Consider the following 18,501-nt stretch of genomic DNA (forward strand, 5'->3'; position numbering starts at 1 on the left):
CTTCACTTGTCCCAGACAGATTCATACAGGTGTTATAATATTCCACACACTTTGACCTGAACTAGTGGTGATAATCACTGGGGTGGGGCTTTGTGAAATTTTTTACACACATACCAACATTTTAGTGGCGTTTCTGTGTCTGGTAATTAAAATCTAAATTCAGAAAGTGGTTCAAATATTCCTATTGAAGATATGAAGTAGCCTTGAAAAGTGTCTGGAATATTTCCCCTGTTTTCCAGGCTGGACAGTGTGTGTTTGTCTCCCCCTTCCTTAAACATCTGTGCCCCCCGTTTGCCTCCTCTGTGGAGTTCTGTTGTCGGCCTCTTAGCACCTTGAATGCATGTCTTTCTTTTGGTCTTCCAATACCTAAAATCTGCAGTAGTGGACGAGGGTAAACGAGAGGTATGCGCATCGATGGTCAAATCGGTGCTCGTCTTTGCCTTTACTGCAGGTTTCTGCGAGGCGTGCTGTATAGAAAATGGTTTGCTCTCAGCATGGAGGGTGGAAGCAACACTCCCCGGTAAACAGTCCCAGTAAAGAGACAAATTGCACTGCAGAAAGTGTTTTCTATTGGTCATCAAAACGGACTCAGAAAATCTCCTATTAATTCTTAATTTTCCACTTAATCCTCTGAGAATCATTCTGGGTCTGTATACGGGGGACACTTTCAGTCAACCACCCTGACACCTCTCCTACCTGCACCCCTTCTTTTCCTATTAGAAGTTGCACCTTCAATTCTACAGAATGCTGTGAGACTTGCATCCCGGCTTCTGCAACTGCTCCATTCCACCTGCTGGCTAGTCGGCCTCTCAACCCCCATCCCATGCTCTTTTTTTCCCCCCTCCCCCTCGAGTCAACCATCTCTCTAATCTCACCTTTTGCTCTGGAGAGCCAGACAAACGCAGTCAGTGGCCCGTGGTCAGAGCTGAAGCTCATTCTGACGTCACTGTGTGGCTCCCCAGGACTTTGGGTTAGCAGCTATGGGTGTGTTGTAATGTTACCGTAGTAGCTGTCACACACTGCGGATCCAACTTGACAACAAAAATACTTGTTTTCTTTCCGTTTTGTCCAAGATTGAAGCGCAGCTACATGCAAACACTACAAAACACCTTCTTCGATAATGACTAAGATTCTCAATGCTTCTTTTGTTTTGTTTTGATTTTTATGCTCATCCACCATACATGCCTTTTCAACCAGCTCTCTGACTCTCTCTGTCTTTCTCTCCTTGCTTGCAATGCATCTTGGGTAGAATTGTGGAGCAAGCACCAGGATAAGCAAAAAGCTATGGAAAAACCACAGAGTAAGAGACTTTTCACACACCAAAAAAATAAAAATAAATAAAGAAAAAGGATCGGGGTGTTCAGCTGTTGACCTTTTTCCACCTCCTTGTCTCCACCTTTTTTTCAAACTCACCAGTGTGTTTACACATGAATAAATGACAAGGAGTGCTCCTAATAACAATGTCAGAACACATAGGTATAAGAGTCTTGATGTGTCATCAAGATTTTGACATTGGATTGACGATGTACTATAAATAAGACGTGGATCAGGGTGATTACAGCTTCTCAGATAGTTTTGTACTGCCACGACTCTGGAATCTTATATGCAGTAGCATTGGTGTCCTATAGTGTTATTAAATTCACTGTGTTTGTTATATATGCCAACATCTCTCACAGATATATCACTGTGAAAGATTGCACCCTCTTTTTTAGTTGTGTGTTTAATCAAGATTTGAGATGGCAGCCAGTCTTTTGGTAAGTTTCCCAGCAGGCTTTATGACAGCGTGTGCTAGTTTTACTGTAATACAGTATGTAATGATACAAAAACATACGCAAATGTAGTGCTGTATTTTATTATCTTATTAACTTAAGATAACAAATGTTTATCTGGAACAAGGTCTTGTGGACTGTTCTAGGGTTTTTTTTTTATGTTTTAGTCACTGGCTTAAGCTCAAGCAGTGTGTCATTTTGTTTTCAAGTGTTTATTGTTTCCCCCTTGACACCACCATGCATCAAGATGAGAAGAAATGAATACCTGCTGCCCTTGTCCTGCTCTTTTAACTGTATTTTTTCCAGTTTCAAGTGGCTTGCTGTAAATTGTGTATCTACAACTATTCTCCACATCTTAAGGCTTTAATAAATGCTTCTGCAAACGTTCAGTGACGTAAAAAAAAAATGAAGGAAGTGTCAGGATCTACTTGTCACCACGTCTGCACCTACTGAGATGCTAAAATAATTAAGTCCAAATCACACTTGAAACAGAAAACGTCTTCCTTTTACCGTCCAAGTTTGTCTGCATGCCTAACTGCCTGTGTCTGTTTGTTGGTTTTGGTGTAACTTGGGCCACATTTGCAGCATTTTTCTGACAACTACTGTCATGCTCTTGCAGTTTTGTTTTCTTTTGTAACTTTTCCCCCAGTTTTATGGCACTTCCTGCTTGTCCCCTTTGTGACTTCTTTGTCTGATCTATTATTATTCAGTTACACGTCAATATTTTATACAGAAATGAAGCAAGTTTTCTTACCTCTTTAGATTAGATGTGTCATAGTCACCCTGTATTTTTAACTAGAGACAGTCTAAGGCTCTTAAACTTAATGCTCTAAGGTAGTGTTACACTGTATGCTTTGCTGTGTCTCAAGTGTAATGCAGTGTTTAAATGGAGGCTTTGGCACTTTAGATGAACGTAGCGTCAGTGTTGCTGTGCTGTGTTGGCTTTTGAGTGAGGCGACTCTCAGTAAGGCAAGAAGATACTGTCGCCCTATTCATGAAAAACGCTGCTCATAATCATGTCTGTCCTTCAGGGTCTGAAGGCGCAAAGCAGCAGCGCCCCCAGGTGGCCGATGCAGAGGAGAAGAAATCACAGATCAGTGCCGATAGTGGCCTCAGTGTCACGTCTGGATCTCAGGTTTGTTTGTGGAAAAGAAAAACAACCTGCGAATGGTGTGCAGCACAGGTTTTACCGTTCATCTTTTTGTGTTCACAGAAAAGCGACACAGAGTCTGTAACGAGCTCGGAGCCACCGATCCTGACGAGAAGCACCAGCCAGGACTCGGAGGCCAGCACAGTGGTAGGGCACAGCCAACTCAGATATTATGCACTCTGTTCCTTTCTGTTCCAGCTACTCAGCGTTTCACAACATTAACCGCAGTTTCCAGGATGATGTTTGTGGTTCAAACCATTTTGTTTTCTGTCATCCAGTCAAAAACTGAGAGGAAAATAAGAAAATGGGTAGTGTGTTGCATATTGTTATCAGTGTGTTCATGGATTGTGGACGGCTTCGGCACAGGTAGGGCCGCTCGTCCACAAGACTGCAGAAGATCAGTTGTTTGATTCCCGGTTCCCTCCAGTCAGCATGTGTCCTCGGGCAAGATCGGCAAGATCTAAATTTCTCCAGATGGACCGCAGTGTCTTCTTGTGATTGTGTGTGTATGAATGAGAATTACTTTCTGATGAGCAGTTGGCAGCTTGCATGGCTTTCTCTGCCATCAGCACGTGAATTTGTGTGTGAACGGGTTAACGTGTCTTGAAGTAAAACTAGAAGATATAAAATGAGTCAGGATGAATTTAGAGGAATTGTGTAAAGAAGCAGTCCTGCACACTGTCCATGACCTCAGACCTTCATCAGGTGAAGGTGATACAAAGAGCATTGTAGTCAAAATAATGCACATATACATGTGTTGCTGTCAGACCGTGTGAAATAAGACAATCACACGTGTTTATTAACCATGAATATGAAAATCAAAAGCTGCTTTTGTGCCTTCTGCACGTGAAATGCCACCGCTTGTGTATCCTTCTTACACCTGGGCTCTTGTTGTTTTTAGATAAGCAATAGCTCCGGAGAGACTCTCGGCGCTGACAGTGACCTGAGCAGCACAGCAGGAGACGGCCTCGGTGGGAGAATGGCCCCTCACTTAAATCAGTCCAGAGGGACTCTGTCTGACAGCGAGATTGAAACCAATCCAGCCACCAGCACAGTGTTTGTAAGTATACAACTCCCTTACAGTGAAATATGGAAACGATATAGTTCTTACTTTAGATCATAGCCAACATAAAATAAATGATTTAACTATAAACTCTCTCTATAAACTTATGGTACCGGGAGTTTTCAGGGTGGGGGTCGAATTTTAAATGAACAACAGTTGTTTATATTTCAAAACGCTCCAAATGCACTGTGGGTCTGGAAAACTTTAAGTATGGAAAATCTTTTCCCACTCCAACCTTCTCCGACCTGGTCTTAGGACAGAAAGACGTTTTATTGTCTGTTCTACAAGCGATTTCATCTAAAGCGGCTTATGGCTCTGTTACATATTTGAGAAGCGTGAACGGGCAGGTTCATGTCTCTTTTGTCAAGTCACCAATATGCAAACTCACTATTTCCCACCTAGAGTTGTGTGCTGCTCAATATTAGTGCCAGATTATTGTTGGGATAACAGAGTTAGAATCTACAGCACACATGATTTTAACATTTAAAAACAGATTTATCAATGATCAAAATACATGAACCTATTATTTATTGTCATTGCTGTTAGCTCACACACATCAACCTTTTCCTGTCTTTACAGGGAAAGACCCACACTCTGAAACCAAGTGCGAAAGATCATGTACTCGCTATGGCAAAGGGGCCGCCTGCTCAGCCCATGGAGGACATCAGTATGAGGATCTACCTTTGTGAAGGCCTCCTGGGTACGTCTTACTGTTTCTAGTTTCTGCTTCCTCTCACAGTTTTGTCACTTTTCTAACTTGAAGGTGTCCTCTCTCTGTTGATGAGGGTTTAACTTTGTCTGTCACTAGATTGTCCTGCGTTGCTTTACTAACATCGTTTTTGTTTGTCGAAGAAAAACAACTTTAGATATGAAAAGAGACTTCCGCTAAACGCCGTGACCTTTCGCTCTCCACAACTTGTGCAAGCTCTCACTTTTGGTCGCACATTAATGTAACTACAGTGAACTTTAAGTGATCGTGAAACAAGTTATTTTTAAAGGACAAAAACAGAAGTGAAACACGCGATTACCTAGAAGTGAAAGAAGTGAAAGGTTATACCCTGTCGCTCCTTTTCTGATGTAACTTTCCATAATGTAACTGTCTGATGAGTCGTTCACTGTTGTTTGAGAGGTTTGAAAATTTGTAATGAAGGTGCATGCAGCATTAACATTAAAGTTTAAGCAATTAACTTTGTATGTCTAACAAAACCAAATCAATCGATAATCAACCTTGTTAGGTTACAGTTTTTAAAAGGTAAAAACAATAACAAGTCAATATTATATTAAAAAAAGTAACGGTGTTATTGCTCATCTACTTGACTGTTGACTTGAATGTTTTATCCTTCTTATAAGTTCAAGCTATAGATTATAAATGAGTGATGAAATGAGCATCATGTGTTGTTTGTCCTTGTTTTTGTTCCTCTGGTGTGGTTCTCGGCTCTCTGCTCTTGTTTTTCCATTAAACCTACTCACCTCTTCGCCTAACCCCCCCCTCCTGCTCTCTCGCTGCTTCTCGTCCCTCCTGCTGCTCCTCTTGGGAAATTCTTCCAGGCCGCGATAAGAGCTCCGTTTGGGATCAACTAGAGGATGCTGCCATGGAAACCTTTTCTCTAAGTAGGGCTAATCTCTTGCCTTTGCCCCTTTTTTCCTATGTATGTATATATGTGTGTGGGTGGGGGGGGTTTGGAGGGGGTGTATCCAGTGTTCACACAGATGGGTCTGTGTTTAATCTCTGATGTGATGTGGGTTTTTCCTGTCCGTTGGTGAGCTGTGTGTTTCTGAACATGAGATAGGGGTGGAAAAAATGAGCAGTCCTGCAGAATCTGGTCACAGTTTCCCCTCACGGGGAGTTCAAAGACAGCAAACGTGTGTGATTTCCGTCGCTCTAACTTTTAACATTCACTTTACATTTTAACCAGTTTTCTGACTAACTTCCGTGTTGACCTGAAAGCTTAACGTTTCATGGGTTTGCATATATTTGTTGTCAGAAATGTAATTATGTGTTGAGCACACTCATGAGAGAGAGCATGTGAATAAGATTGAAATGTCAAGATACCCAATGAGTTACTGCAAAGTGAACGAGGCGGGGAAACAGAATGTGAAATATTTTATTCCTCTTCTGCATCCCGTGAAAATGATTTGTGTGATTTCTTTTATCCTTTTAAGTTGTCGGTGTTTTTGTTTTATCGTTTTATTAATTTTGTGGCTGCTTAAAACTTTATTTCTAAATTAGAATAAGAAGAAAATGTTATTTGCTCTTCCGTGTCAACTCAGGTTTGATCTGATTTTAGGATCTGCTTACAAAGAATAGCAGCATCAGATGCCAGCCCAAAATTATTATTGCAAATAAGCTGATAATTTAATTAAAGGTTTTGTTAGATCTAATGGACGTGAGCCTCATCACAGACCTCTTACCCTCCTGTATTCCACTGGGCACTGACGCATTGCGTTCTGTGTACGCCACGGCCGCCTATCGCGACTGTTCTGGAATTTCAAAATAAAATACCCTAAACAGCTAAAAGGGAAATAATTCTGCAACTATGTAGCATATTTACTCATGATAGAAGCACATAAACCAGGAAAATCTGAGCAAATTAACCAAGTCTTGCAGACAAAACATTGTGCGTCTGAAACCATCTGGTGGGGTTTGAACAGAGACAGTGACAGAGCCATGCGTGGTGGGCTTTTGACATGACGCAAGAAACGTTACAATGTGTAATTGCAATTGGTCTAACTGACGCTTACAGGTGGTTTAATGTAGACCTGCTTGATCATTTTCTAAAATCAGATTTGATTGAAATCCATCTGAAATTTTGTACAGTAGAAGTTAAAACCAAACTGTAGAAAGTCACATGAACAATAAGAACACTATATTAATAGTTAATTAATTAGTTAATCTATTTAAATTAGCTGGTATGAAAGAACGTGGGCTTGTGGCTATATTGTGCAGAAGTGTCAGAGCTTTCCACGTGTTAGGAGCTACATGTGTGCTGTTTCCATGTCCTCAGGTAAGGAGCGCTCCACACTGTGGGACCAGCTTCAGTTCTGGGAGGACGCTTACTTAGATGCTGTGATGTTGGAGCGTGAGGGCATGGGAATGGACCAGGGACCCCAGGAGATGATTGAAAGGTTGGCTTGATGATTCAGATTTTAGTTTAGTCACTGCAGCTTTGTGATTCTTGATTATTAAAACTTTCTTTTCTATGTTTAGATACTTGTCTTTAGGAGACCATGACCGCAAGCGTCTGGAGGACGATGAAGACAGACTTCTGGCCACCTTGCTGCACAATATGATCGCATACATGCTGATGATGAAAGTACGGGGGCCTGTTTGTCATAAACATAACTTTTCTTACATTGTGTTTACCTCCAGATATCTTAACGTTTGTTCCCTGTGGATGTTTTTGTTTGTTTAGTTGAGCAAAAATGACATCAGGAAGAAAGTGAGGCGTTTGATGGGGAAGTCCCACATCGGCCTCACGTACAGCCAAGAGATCAACGAGATACTGGACAAACTGGCCAACATGGTGAATATCTGTCCTTATTTGAACTCTGTTCAGCTCCATTTATTATTTATTCTTTGTAAGTATTTAAATTATGTTTTCAGAACGGCCGTGAGCTCGCCATCAGGCCCAGTGGAAGCCGTCACATCAAGAAGCAAACATTTGTTGTACACGCCGGCACTGATACCACAGGAGACATCTTCTTCATGGAGGTACGCAAAGCTTAGTTCTACATTTGTACCCGTGCTACGTGTAGAAGGCATGTTGTCGCTTTTTTTTTATTTTTATTTTTACCGATTATAACTCATCGTTGTTTCAGGTTTGTGACGACTGCATAGTCCTGCGCAGCAACATCGGCACGGTCTACGAGCGCTGGTGGTACGAGAAGCTCATCAACATGACTTACTGCCCCAAGACCAAGGTGCTGTGTCTGTGGAGACGCAACGGCCAAGAGACGCAGCTCAACAAGTTCTATACCAAAAAGGTGAGCAACGGCATCTCTGAGATTGAATTCACCGCAGGAGAATGTCGATTACAAACTCAAGTCACTTTCCTCTTTTGCTTTTCAGTGTCGTGAACTCTACTACTGTGTTAAAGACAGCATGGAGAGAGCTGCAGCAAGACAGCAAAGCATAAAACCAGGTTTGTGTTTCTGTGCCGTCTTTCTATCTTTCTTTCTTTCTTCATGGACTTTTGCTCATTGTTTACGGGCTTAACAGTACACGCGTTTTAGTTTCAGCCTCACAGTTAAATAAATTTTTTGGTAAAAAAGGGAAAAGGCCCCGCAAAAAATTCTTATATTTTGAAAAATATATATAAAAAATGATCAATATGTCAATAAAATTCAAATAGTTTTAACTGACTCCCATATTCTCAAATATAATGACTCTGTTTGACTTAACAAACAGCCTGGGACGAATACAGGGACATCTCGTCTGTCAAGTGGCTGCAGTGTTGTGATTATGTTAGTATTACAGTTTAGTGGAGTCATGGACTTTGTGTTTAAGACAAAGATAACATTTTAGGTTTAAACATTTCTGTCCCACATGGCAGCAGTGTGTGATGTTTCTATCTGCACGCACTCAGCCTGTTAAATTTTGGAATTATTATCCATGCTCGCTGTAAACTCAAACGTGGGTCTCCTTCAGGTCCGGAGCTGGGCGGAGAGTTCCCGGTCCAGGACATGAAAACTGGTGAAGGTGGACTGCTGCAGGTCACGCTGGAAGGAATCAACCTTAAATTCATGCACAGCCAGGTAAGAGGCCAGTAACCAAGAGCCAAGAGACAACTGCTTCTCATCTCACACAAGGGCATGGAAATAAAAAGTCACTCATGATGGTTCATCCTCCACCCTTCTGTCCACCTTTCTGCTCATCTATCCTGTTTGCATCATTTCCTTTCATCTCGTGACGTCTTCCTCTATCGCCAGTAAAACTCAAACCTAGCAGGCAAAATGTTGGCGACAACGTTTGATTGGCTTTTACTCAGTCCTGGTGTTTAACCCTTAGAGGAAGAACTCCTGTTTGTGCTTTTGCTTTTTTGGATTTGCTTTTTTCAGTTTGTGTTTGTTTGTTTGTTTGTGTGTGTGTGTGTTCATATGCATGCTTTTCCCAATTTAAAAAAAAACAATATTAACACATCCTTCCACACAAGCTTCTTTTGACATCCGTGGTGCTCAAACCTCATTGTTCATTTACTGTGTGGGAGGAGATGAAGTGTTAATGTGCGTGTGTGTGTTGTGCATCAGTGGTAAGACGGATGACCTCGAGCAAAGACTTTTCATTAATAATTGGCTATTTTAATAGCAACTTTAACATTTTTTAAGTTTGGACCCTCGAACATCGTCATGTGTTGTCTTCACATCTGCGCAGGTAGTCGTAGTCGGGGTTAGTATTTCTTCTTCAGGTTTCTGAGAATGTGAAGCTGTGATTGAATGATGTGCTGTAGGTGAACAGTCCGAGACGCGACCACGTTTGAAAGATGAGGGAGCCACAGCAGCTAACAGACACTTCAGACATCTTTAAAAAACAAAACACAAAGAGAGGTGTTGTATTCCTCCTCAGCCGTCCTTCATCTTTAAACTGATATGACGGAAGAAGAGACAGTTCAGCCACATTACAAGAAAGAAAACAAATGTCATGGCGTGGTCGTGCAGACAGTTGTTGAGGTTTGTTGAGAGATGTTTGAATATTTGAGTTTCAGTGCAGTACAGTGCAGGTGAACGGAATCTCATCTGTGATGCTCACAATGTTTCACTGTCCTGATGATCCAACTCAACCTCTGGAGTTAAAGAGCTTTTTACCTTTTGAGGAAAAATATAAAATATTTGCATGGACCAATCACAGTGCAGTTGGTTGTCTGTGATGATGTCTGTTAAATTAGGCCTGCAACTAATTTGCCAATGAAACCTTTAGTCCATAAAATGTCAGAAAATAGAAAAAAAAAATGCAGATCATGAGCTCAAGTTGACACGTTCAGGTTGTTTTGTCTGACCAACTGTCCAAATCTAGGAAATAATTCACATTTCAGAATCTGAAATCAGTTCATTTTTTGTAATTTTGCTTAAAAATGGATTAACTGATTAATTATTTTAACTCTGTTTTGAACTGAAATCAGTGATAACACCATCGAAAGATTGGCTAACCGTTCACACAGACGTCGTCCACATTGGTCAGTTTAGATGCTAAATAATCTGATTTGAGATCAGCTGTAACAAAAAAGTTTCTCGCCTTAAGTAATAAAAATATTCACAGTAAATCATTTTGATTCACTTTGTGTCTGCAGAAAGCGATGCCTCTTTAAAACCGCCTGTCCAGCTAAAGAGATATTTCTATCCGGAGTGGGCTGACAGAACAGAGCTGACTCCAGATGTGTCTGCTGCACGTGCAAACAAGCAGCTGTTATCAAATGAAGAGGTGATTAAGTGTGTAGCTTATTTCTTTGTCAGTCAACGCAGGTTTAAATCGAAGTTTTCACGCCGTGAGCATCACAAATAAAATTCCATTAATCTCGACTGTAAAACTGAAACCGATCCTCTAACTCGGATATGCCGCTGCGCTGAGTCACTGTTTCTGATTACTTCCTTTTTTTTGTGGCTGCTTCTGCTTTTTTCAGGTTCTTTGAGTTCAAGTTGAGTTTTTGCGCTTCGTATTGCAAGGGGCAGAGAGTAACAATTAACCCACGAGATGCTCGATGCAGAGCACCACTTTTCCAGAATCATCTTCATTAGTGGCTTTGCTGCAGTTGTTAGATTTGGGAGTGTTTGTAGATCAGCTCATGGCGGATAGTTTTCTGAGTTATAGTTTCACCAAACTCCCCCAGCACTGGATGTCCAAATTCTTTAATATGTCCAGCGAGTGAGCGCTGGGTCAGCCCTTTTGGCAGCTCCTGCAGGGAGACGGTGTCGGAGGTGACATTGTACACGCTGTAGCGGGGATTTCCTGTCCATCAGTGACTTTGCCCCTCATTTATCTGTTCTGCTGTGTGAGCAAGTGGTGTTGGTGCCAGCCCTTGTTGCTGGAGGAGGAGGCATGGAGGGCTCTGGGGGACTAAGATGTTTTAAAGTCCAGGAAAACCAAAGGTGAACCCAGCTCTAGTCAAACTTTCTAGTCCTCTTTTTTTTATATTATTTCCTCTCCTATTCCTCCAGTTTTTTTTTTTTTGTTTTTTTTTTCTTGTGATGGGTTTTTTTCTTCCATATTGGCTCTGGTAAACTTCTCAGCTTAGATTCTCGATTTGAATACCGTACGAGGCTCCTGTGGATAGCGCCCTCTCGGAGTGTCGTCGAGTGTTTGTGCTCTTCTGTCCGATAATAATCCAAACCATTTCTCTCCCATGCTCTCTCCCCCTGCAAGGAGCGGAAGGTACACAACCTCTGCTGTGTTTGCTTATTAGCAGTTACATCTTATTGGGTTTCCTTTTTTGTTTCTTTATTTTTTTGTATTTGTTCTTCTCTGTCTTTTCTTTTTACTGTTGTAGCTGTATGGCAAATCTAATTTTGTGTCCTTGTCCTACATTTTTCTATGGAACTTCCATGTATGCATCATATGGGCCATATTGTATCTCTGAGCATAAAAAGAAATGCGTTTCTCTTTCTTTTTGTTTTTCCTTCTTATTTTTAAACTAGTTCTGCTGTTTTTACATCCAAATATGACTCTAAATAATCCACCTCATTGATGAAACAAAGTTTTTTGAGCTTTGAGCAGACTAAATGCATCCCTACCCTCATTTAACCGTCGCCCATGTATGCGTTTGATCATGGAAACTTCTCATAATGTGCTTTTTCTTTTCTTTGGTTAGCTGTTAAAAGCTTGCATTCCATGTGTAGTTGTTTTATTTTGACCTTTCATACTGAATAAAACAAGTTTTAAAAACATGGTTAATTTTGTTAAATATGAAGTGTTTACTTTTCATCCAGTGTTGTTGAGTTAATAATGTTCTGTCTTGTTTTGTTTGTTTTTTGTTTGTTTTTAGGTTTTCATAGAGCTGAGTCACATTAAAAAGTGCAATACAGTGAAGGGAGTCTTTGTCCTGGAGGAATTTGGTAATTACACCATCTATTGATTCTAGGCCTGTACTCGGCACGGCAGTAACTCAGCTTCATGGCCAATGTATTGACAAGAGCTAATGAGGGTTTCACTGAATTGGATGCTGGTTCTCCTCGAGGAGCGCCGAGACGCCGACGTCCATGCGTGATTTAAGGAGTGATTAATTGTTCAGAGGGACGTGCTTTTCTTTAAATCACGAAGTTTAGAGCAAAGTGACGTTTCATGCAGTTGATAAAGAGAGAAATAATAAGTCTGTACGATGTGAAGAAAGAAAGGTGAGGACGGAAAGTCTGAAAGTATTTTACAACAAAAAGGCAGAAGTAAAAATAGAAACTAAAACGTTGCATCTTAGGAAACATTGTCAGTTCTTGTGGAATCATCACTTGATGTATAAATGAATCTAAGTAATTCAAAGTATTTCAGATAAAACGGCTTCATCACATCGACAAGTTGCTATTTTAGAGAAAACAAGAGAGATTGTGTCTAATGTTAAGAAATGTAAAAGGAAAGATAAACCTTTAAGGATAAGTTTGACAAATCCCATTTAAAAAAAAAAAGAAAAAAGACCTAAATCAATAAAAAAATATTGTCTGTGCATCCAGAGCCTGATATTTATTATTCCTGTGTCCCACAAACATTGTCAACAGTGCACCAAATGTGTATTAATCCACAGCTGAAAATAGTCCCCAACAAATGCACTGTTCACTCCTGTTTGAGTAATGTTTGCTAAAAAAAAAAACTACAGCACCCAGCTGTTTTAGAAAAAAATAAATAAAACCACATATTCACGACCTATTCTTTAAGATCTACATCTTCTACAGGAGTAAGTGGGCTTCGGGTGGAGTGGGGAAGTCAGAAAGTATTGAGGCAGATCAACTTATTGATGATTTTGGCCTTTTTTCATGGGATTTGTTCTTAGTAGTTATTGTAGTTCTTGCATGACCAGTAAAAGTTACAGACACAATATCAGCACTTTTACTTAAACAAATCAATAACTGTATGAAACTTGTGTCGACAAATCATCGCTCCGTTAAAATCAGAAGAACACCTGATTTATCAACATCGACAACCGTTACTAATATTTAACCTAGCTGTTAAATGTTAACTTGTGATTTCTCATATCTCACTTCGATAGAATCAGAAAAAAAAAATCAGATTTATTAACATTGAAAAAAATCCTCTATTAGATGCAGACAGATATTTCACAAAGGAAAAGCTGTTTTAAGACTGTGACTGAAAGCCAGCAGCACTGACAGCTGCTGAGACATTTATTAAATCTGTAAATGGAAAACAAATCTACATCAGGTAGCTGTTAGCAGTAGTTGTTCTGTTGTTGATATTTCAGTCTGTAGCGAGCAGCAGTTTGAGGCGTTAGTCAAGAGCTCGCGTGAGAGGTTGGAGCTGAGAGCCAGGCTGGGTTACTGCCGTGTCTCTGTGCTGCTTTTGTAATGTTGCCCTCATCTTTGCCACTATGAAAACCTTCATTCTCCAGCAGGTAAAGTGTTGTCACCTTTCTCCTTCCTTACTCAAACTAATTGCGTGCAGTAGTATTTCCACACTCTATCCTTTTCATCCATTCATACTTTTTGATTTTCTTTGTTTTTCCTCTTGCTTCCTCACTTCCATCACTTGCTTTTCATTTTTCGGAGATCACCTCCCCCCCCACCACCTCCACCCCCCAAGACTCCATCATCTCTCATGTGGTCTATCATTATCTGATAGTCTGCCTCTGTATCTCAGCAACGGAGATCTTTGGTGGCACTGTTGTTTTCGGGGGTGGGCGGGTGCTTTGAGCAGAGGGATTTAACATCTCCCAGCCCCTTTCATCACGTCCAGATCTCAGCCCTCCCATCTCTGCTATGGGTTCACAGTTACTAATGAAAAGTCAGTCTGTCCTGTGGACAGTGACGCGGTCCTGGGTCGAAGGATTTTCGGCCTCTCGTAGCTGCTTTTCTGTGATGTCTTTTAACTTTCAGTTCTCTGGGGTGGAAGAGGGTTTGGGAGGGGAGTTTGCCCCCCCTCCCTCCTTCTTTTTCTTGTGTTTATTGTTTTTCATATTTGAAACTTTACGACCTTTGCAGTCTCTTGTTATATGACATTTGTGTTTTTATTTGTCCATCTCGTGGGCCATGAACGTCTCACCGACAGTTCAGGTTTAATACTTTGTTTAATCATTACACAGTCAGAATATGAACATATCTCAGCCCCTTACTCTCCTCTCCTGACTGTTGAGGTGAACTCTTCGTGGCCCACGTTTCATTTTACACCTTGTTGAAAGTCTCCAGCCCTGTAAGCCCCCCCCCCTCAGAAAAAGCTCTCAAACAGTAACTCATTGAGGTTCCTGCTGCCTTTGAATTGTTTGTTTTGTCTCTTGCACCGGCATAGTTCCTGAAACTAAAGAAGTGGTGATCCACAAGTACAAGACCCCCATGGTGAGTCCTCGCTTCTTCTGTCACAGTCAGTACGTTTTAACAATGTATGTCGAGGTGTGTACAGCAGAAATGTGACTATCTGTAAACTATGTAGCAGTCCCTCCTCCTCTCTGGGAAATCTAACATGAACTTGAATCTGTAAACCAACGAGGTCCACGTTACTGTTCTCCGGAGGCCGTACTGGGCTCAGAAGGTACTGTAGAGTGAAGATTCGGTGGAGGGGAAGAAGTTAAAAGATGGTAGCACCTTCTGAAAGTTTGCCCACGTTAAGCCACGTTTTTACAGAAATCTTACCGTTGAAACTCGTACGTAACTCCTCAGATCCCCCCAGTTTCCACCACAGACCGTACAGCAGACGGCACTTCACTCTGTTTGTATTCACCGGCACTTTTCTGGCTGCCTCTGTCTCACTCTTCTCCTCGCCGCGCACAACATGTGGATGTTTATTAGCCTTCCGACGAGGACACGCAGTCAAAGGACTGATGTAGGATTTCCAGCAGTCTCCTGTTCTTTTCCAGCAGAGTGCATGAGATGATGAGACGCTGTGGTCTGCAGTGTTTGTAGATCAACCTCTCCGTCCCGGTTCAGTGTGCTCGCTACCTCGAGGGGTAACGGGGGAAAAAAAACAGGACAGAACAGAGAGGTTCTGTTGTTCTGGGCTTTAGATAGTCAACTCGCCTCACTTTATGGTACGACAGATTAACTTTCCACAGCTGTAAACGTCCGTCTCGTAGTCTTCTCAACCATTTTGTCTGAGAATGATCTCCACTCGATACTGAAGCTCCAATCTAACTTTTTCTGACTGAGAAAACGAAGACGTTTTAGTGGCTGTGAGACCGGATAGTTAATGAACGAGCATTATTCTGTTGTCAGCACTAACTGGAGCTAATAGGTTACATCACAAAGCACCAGTCAATCATTAGATTTTAAGCAAATGTGCAACTAAAAGGACACAGATTAGTTTACACTGACCATCCTCGAGGTCTAGCAAACATGTTGAATGCATTTCTTTCCCCGTGAAGTATTCACAGAGACGATTTTGGAGGAATTTAAATCACTCAATAGCAGTCTTTGGGACACTGCTTCACGTCTCGGCCATTTTCACTGCCACCAACTATTGATTAGCAGAAAGACGGGAAGCTGCAGAGTGTGTGTGATGCCAGGGTGCACGATACGAACACAACTCGTAGAAAGATCGCTCCAGATTAGTGGTCAGGAAACTCTGAAGTATTTAAACTGAGGGGAAATTTAGGAGTCATGATCAACGCCCAACTGACCACCTCTGATCGTGACGCTTCGCACTTTACGACATGAGAAAAAATCAGGTGTAACCTGACCGAACGTGCTACCAGAGAGGACATCCTCTCCAACACTACCAACAACTGGACATGCCGAATCTATCCCCCTCTACTTACTGCTGCACTGACGTGTCCTCGTCGCGCTGTACCTTGATTGTTTTTGGATGAAAGCTGAATGACTGAGTGTAAATGTAACTGTGCTCCTGGTTCTTTCGTCCTCCTGCAGGCACATCAGATCTGTTACTCGGTCCTCTGCCTTTTCTCCTACGTGGCAGCAGTGAAGGGGAAGGAGGCGGAAGGAAAACCCAAGATCCTGTCACCGAGACCCCTTCCTAGCTAGTCTACACCTCCCCCCGTCTTCTCCCCTCTCTCCCTCCTCCTCCTCCTCCTCCCCTCTGTCCTCGTTTGCCTTTCTCCTCGAAATGGCATCTCGGCTCTAAAACCAGACAATCCCTGACTTTACTCTAAGCACACAGTCCCTGCTCCCTCCTCCTGTATATACGAGCCTAAGACCCCCTGTCGTGTAGACGTGTTTGGTCTGTGATGTCGTGTAAATACTTCCAAACCCTCCCATCGCTGTCGTCCTGATGATCATACCGACTTAGCTAAATGTTTGACCCCCACTCCACCCACCTCCCCTTGAGCTCCAGTCTTCTATTGTTCCTGCCGCCAACTGTTTTTACCGATTTATGAGGAGATACGAGGGAGCAATGAGGCACAGAGTGCATGCAGGTCCCGTGCACAGCCTTGACGATCCACTACATAGTAGCTCCGACATCCCCCCAACCCAACCCAACCCTTCCTACCTGTCTCCATACGACTGTGTGAGTTATCTTGTGATATGTGGTTACTGTAAAGTTCCAAGTCTGTCCAAGTTTCAAGCTGGTGAAAACATTCAGAGACCCTCTCGTAGTGCAGGACGTCCCACGCTGATGAAAACGCTGCTGTATACTGCACCGGAGCACCGCATGTAAACGCTTCTTCAGAGTGTTTGAGCCCTAAAATAATGTGAGTGTTCTCAGATGTGTTCTCTTTGCCCTATACTGGCCCGCCAGGCTGAATTACTGTTCTAGTTCTGCTGTAAAATTTCTCGTCTGTGGTCTGCTGTTATCAATTGCATGTTACTATGAGGATGAAAAATAAATATTATATATATTTCTATATATAGTATTTATTTAATATATACATATACTGACTGTACATTTCTCTGGAGAAAAACAAACATGTTACAAATTGTTGATTTGCTAGATGTGCAATACTTAATAAGTAGTTAGCCATTGCCAGAGCCGGGTTTTCTTCAGTTCACTGGCATTCACAGGATGAAGAACGTGAGGAAGAACTTTTTTTTCTATAGTACGTATTGAATGAATACGATGACACGATGTTTATAGTTTGTCTTCTGAACTCGCACGGCTGCTGCGTCGCTTAACGGAGGATTTTGCACTCGGTGATGTCACAGCAGGCGGTTGGAGGTGCACGGCTGGCTTTTCGATTTGAATTCAGCCACCACGAGTTAGTGAAAGGTGAAACACGTCCTCGAAGAGTCACGCTGCAGGGGGGGGCACTGTGGTGCGGTTGTTACCGACGTTCAGCTTTAAACTTCCACGTACAGGTTTGGATTTCGTCAGCTTGTTGAGCTCTGTCTGGAAATTTAAAACAAGTTGCAGCTTCAACCTTATGCACGATTTTCCCACTTTCACATCAAGTTGTAGCTATTGGACATTTTCCATAATTCCCCATATCCACATATAATATTGTGCAACCCTGGCGTTGTTTGAGTGCACAGCCAAGGAAAAAAACACACCTGCTTTCACATCACAGATCACGTTGTGACCAAAGTACAGAATCCTCCAAACTCTCAGCAGCAGCTTTGCGCCGTGTGATCGATCTCTCAGACGTGTTGAAGCCTCCAGCTGTGGTCATCGAGTCTTAATGTTGTTTCTGTTCTGTGGTAGTAAAAGAACGGTCCGATCCGGTCCTATCGCTGGCCCATTAACTTTCACAGTGACGAGTGTGTGTGTGTGTGTGTGTGTGTGTGTGTGTGTGTGCACGTGGTGAACAGTTTCAACAGATCAGCAATATAATCGGTACAGCTATATCACTGGAAGATGTTTCTTTATGATTCAGACATGCTTGTATTTTTAGTAATTTAACTGTGCAAAGGAAAATAATCCATAGGTAGTTCAGAAGATGCTGTTAACGAACGCCACACACGACGGTGTAAATAAGACCGGAGTCGACTGAAGCATCTCACTTTTGGTTTTGGTTGGTGGGAACGGGACACAGCCCAAGTTTGTTTTGTTTTTTTTAAACTGGATTATTACAACTCATCTCTGTCATTGTACTAGCCAGCTGCTGTAATGAGAGGGAATAAATGAAATGAGATGCCAGGTGTAAGTATTCCAGTATTTGAGAAAATATTTATAGAACATGTACAGCTTTGGCAATACAATAAAGTTGTCGCAAAACAAAGCCCGGTGTCCTTTATGAAGAAACGTACATCAGAGATCATGCGATCATCGTGCGCCCCATGTGCTGGGCCTTGAATTTCATGACATGATACAATAAAAAGTTCAAAAAGCCCCAAAAAATAATCTTAAAGTGTAAACAGAGTCAGAATTCTAAGTCTGATTGTTCCATATTGAACAATAGTATTAAAGATGAAGCCACAGAGGATGAACCGTTACATAAACATGGACTCTGCATCATATCTGAAGAATAAACAGACACAAACTGGCCGTG

The 18,501-nt window shown here is 41.9% G+C and overlaps 1 protein-coding gene across 16 annotated transcripts in view; it reads left to right on the forward strand.

The window, feature by feature from the left end:
* madd (MAP-kinase activating death domain) overlaps positions 1-17,550 on the forward strand; it is a 49,001-nt gene extending 31,451 nt beyond the window's left edge. For 3 of the 16 annotated variants that reach the window (XM_027281422.1, XM_019273404.2, XM_019273410.2), the window contains 16 exons: positions 1,250-1,300; positions 2,801-2,904; positions 2,983-3,066; positions 3,821-3,979; positions 4,562-4,682; positions 5,531-5,593; positions 6,988-7,108; positions 7,191-7,296; positions 7,396-7,506; positions 7,587-7,694; positions 7,802-7,966; positions 8,052-8,124; positions 8,631-8,737; positions 11,956-12,025; positions 14,415-14,461; positions 15,986-17,550. In XM_027281422.1, the coding sequence (XP_027137223.1) occupies positions 1,250-1,300; positions 2,801-2,904; positions 2,983-3,066; positions 3,821-3,979; positions 4,562-4,682; positions 5,531-5,593; positions 6,988-7,108; positions 7,191-7,296; positions 7,396-7,506; positions 7,587-7,694; positions 7,802-7,966; positions 8,052-8,124; positions 8,631-8,737; positions 11,956-12,025; positions 14,415-14,461; positions 15,986-16,099 (1,604 nt within the window). In that variant the 3' untranslated portion in view covers positions 16,100-17,550. Of the gene's footprint in view, positions 1-1,249; positions 1,301-2,800; positions 2,905-2,982; positions 3,067-3,820; positions 3,980-4,561; positions 4,683-5,530; positions 5,594-6,987; positions 7,109-7,190; positions 7,297-7,395; positions 7,507-7,586; positions 7,695-7,801; positions 7,967-8,051; positions 8,125-8,630; positions 8,738-11,336; positions 11,346-11,955; positions 12,026-14,414; positions 14,462-15,985 lie in introns of all 16 variants that reach the window. The other 13 variants (XM_027281429.1, XM_019273403.2, XM_027281426.1 and 10 more) reach the window with 8 other exon arrangements.
* Positions 17,551-18,501: the final 951 nt, after the last annotated feature.

Source organism: Larimichthys crocea, chromosome VIII (genome assembly GCF_000972845.2).
Source record: "Larimichthys crocea isolate SSNF chromosome VIII, L_crocea_2.0, whole genome shotgun sequence".
NCBI lineage: Eukaryota > Metazoa > Chordata > Actinopteri > Sciaenidae > Larimichthys > Larimichthys crocea.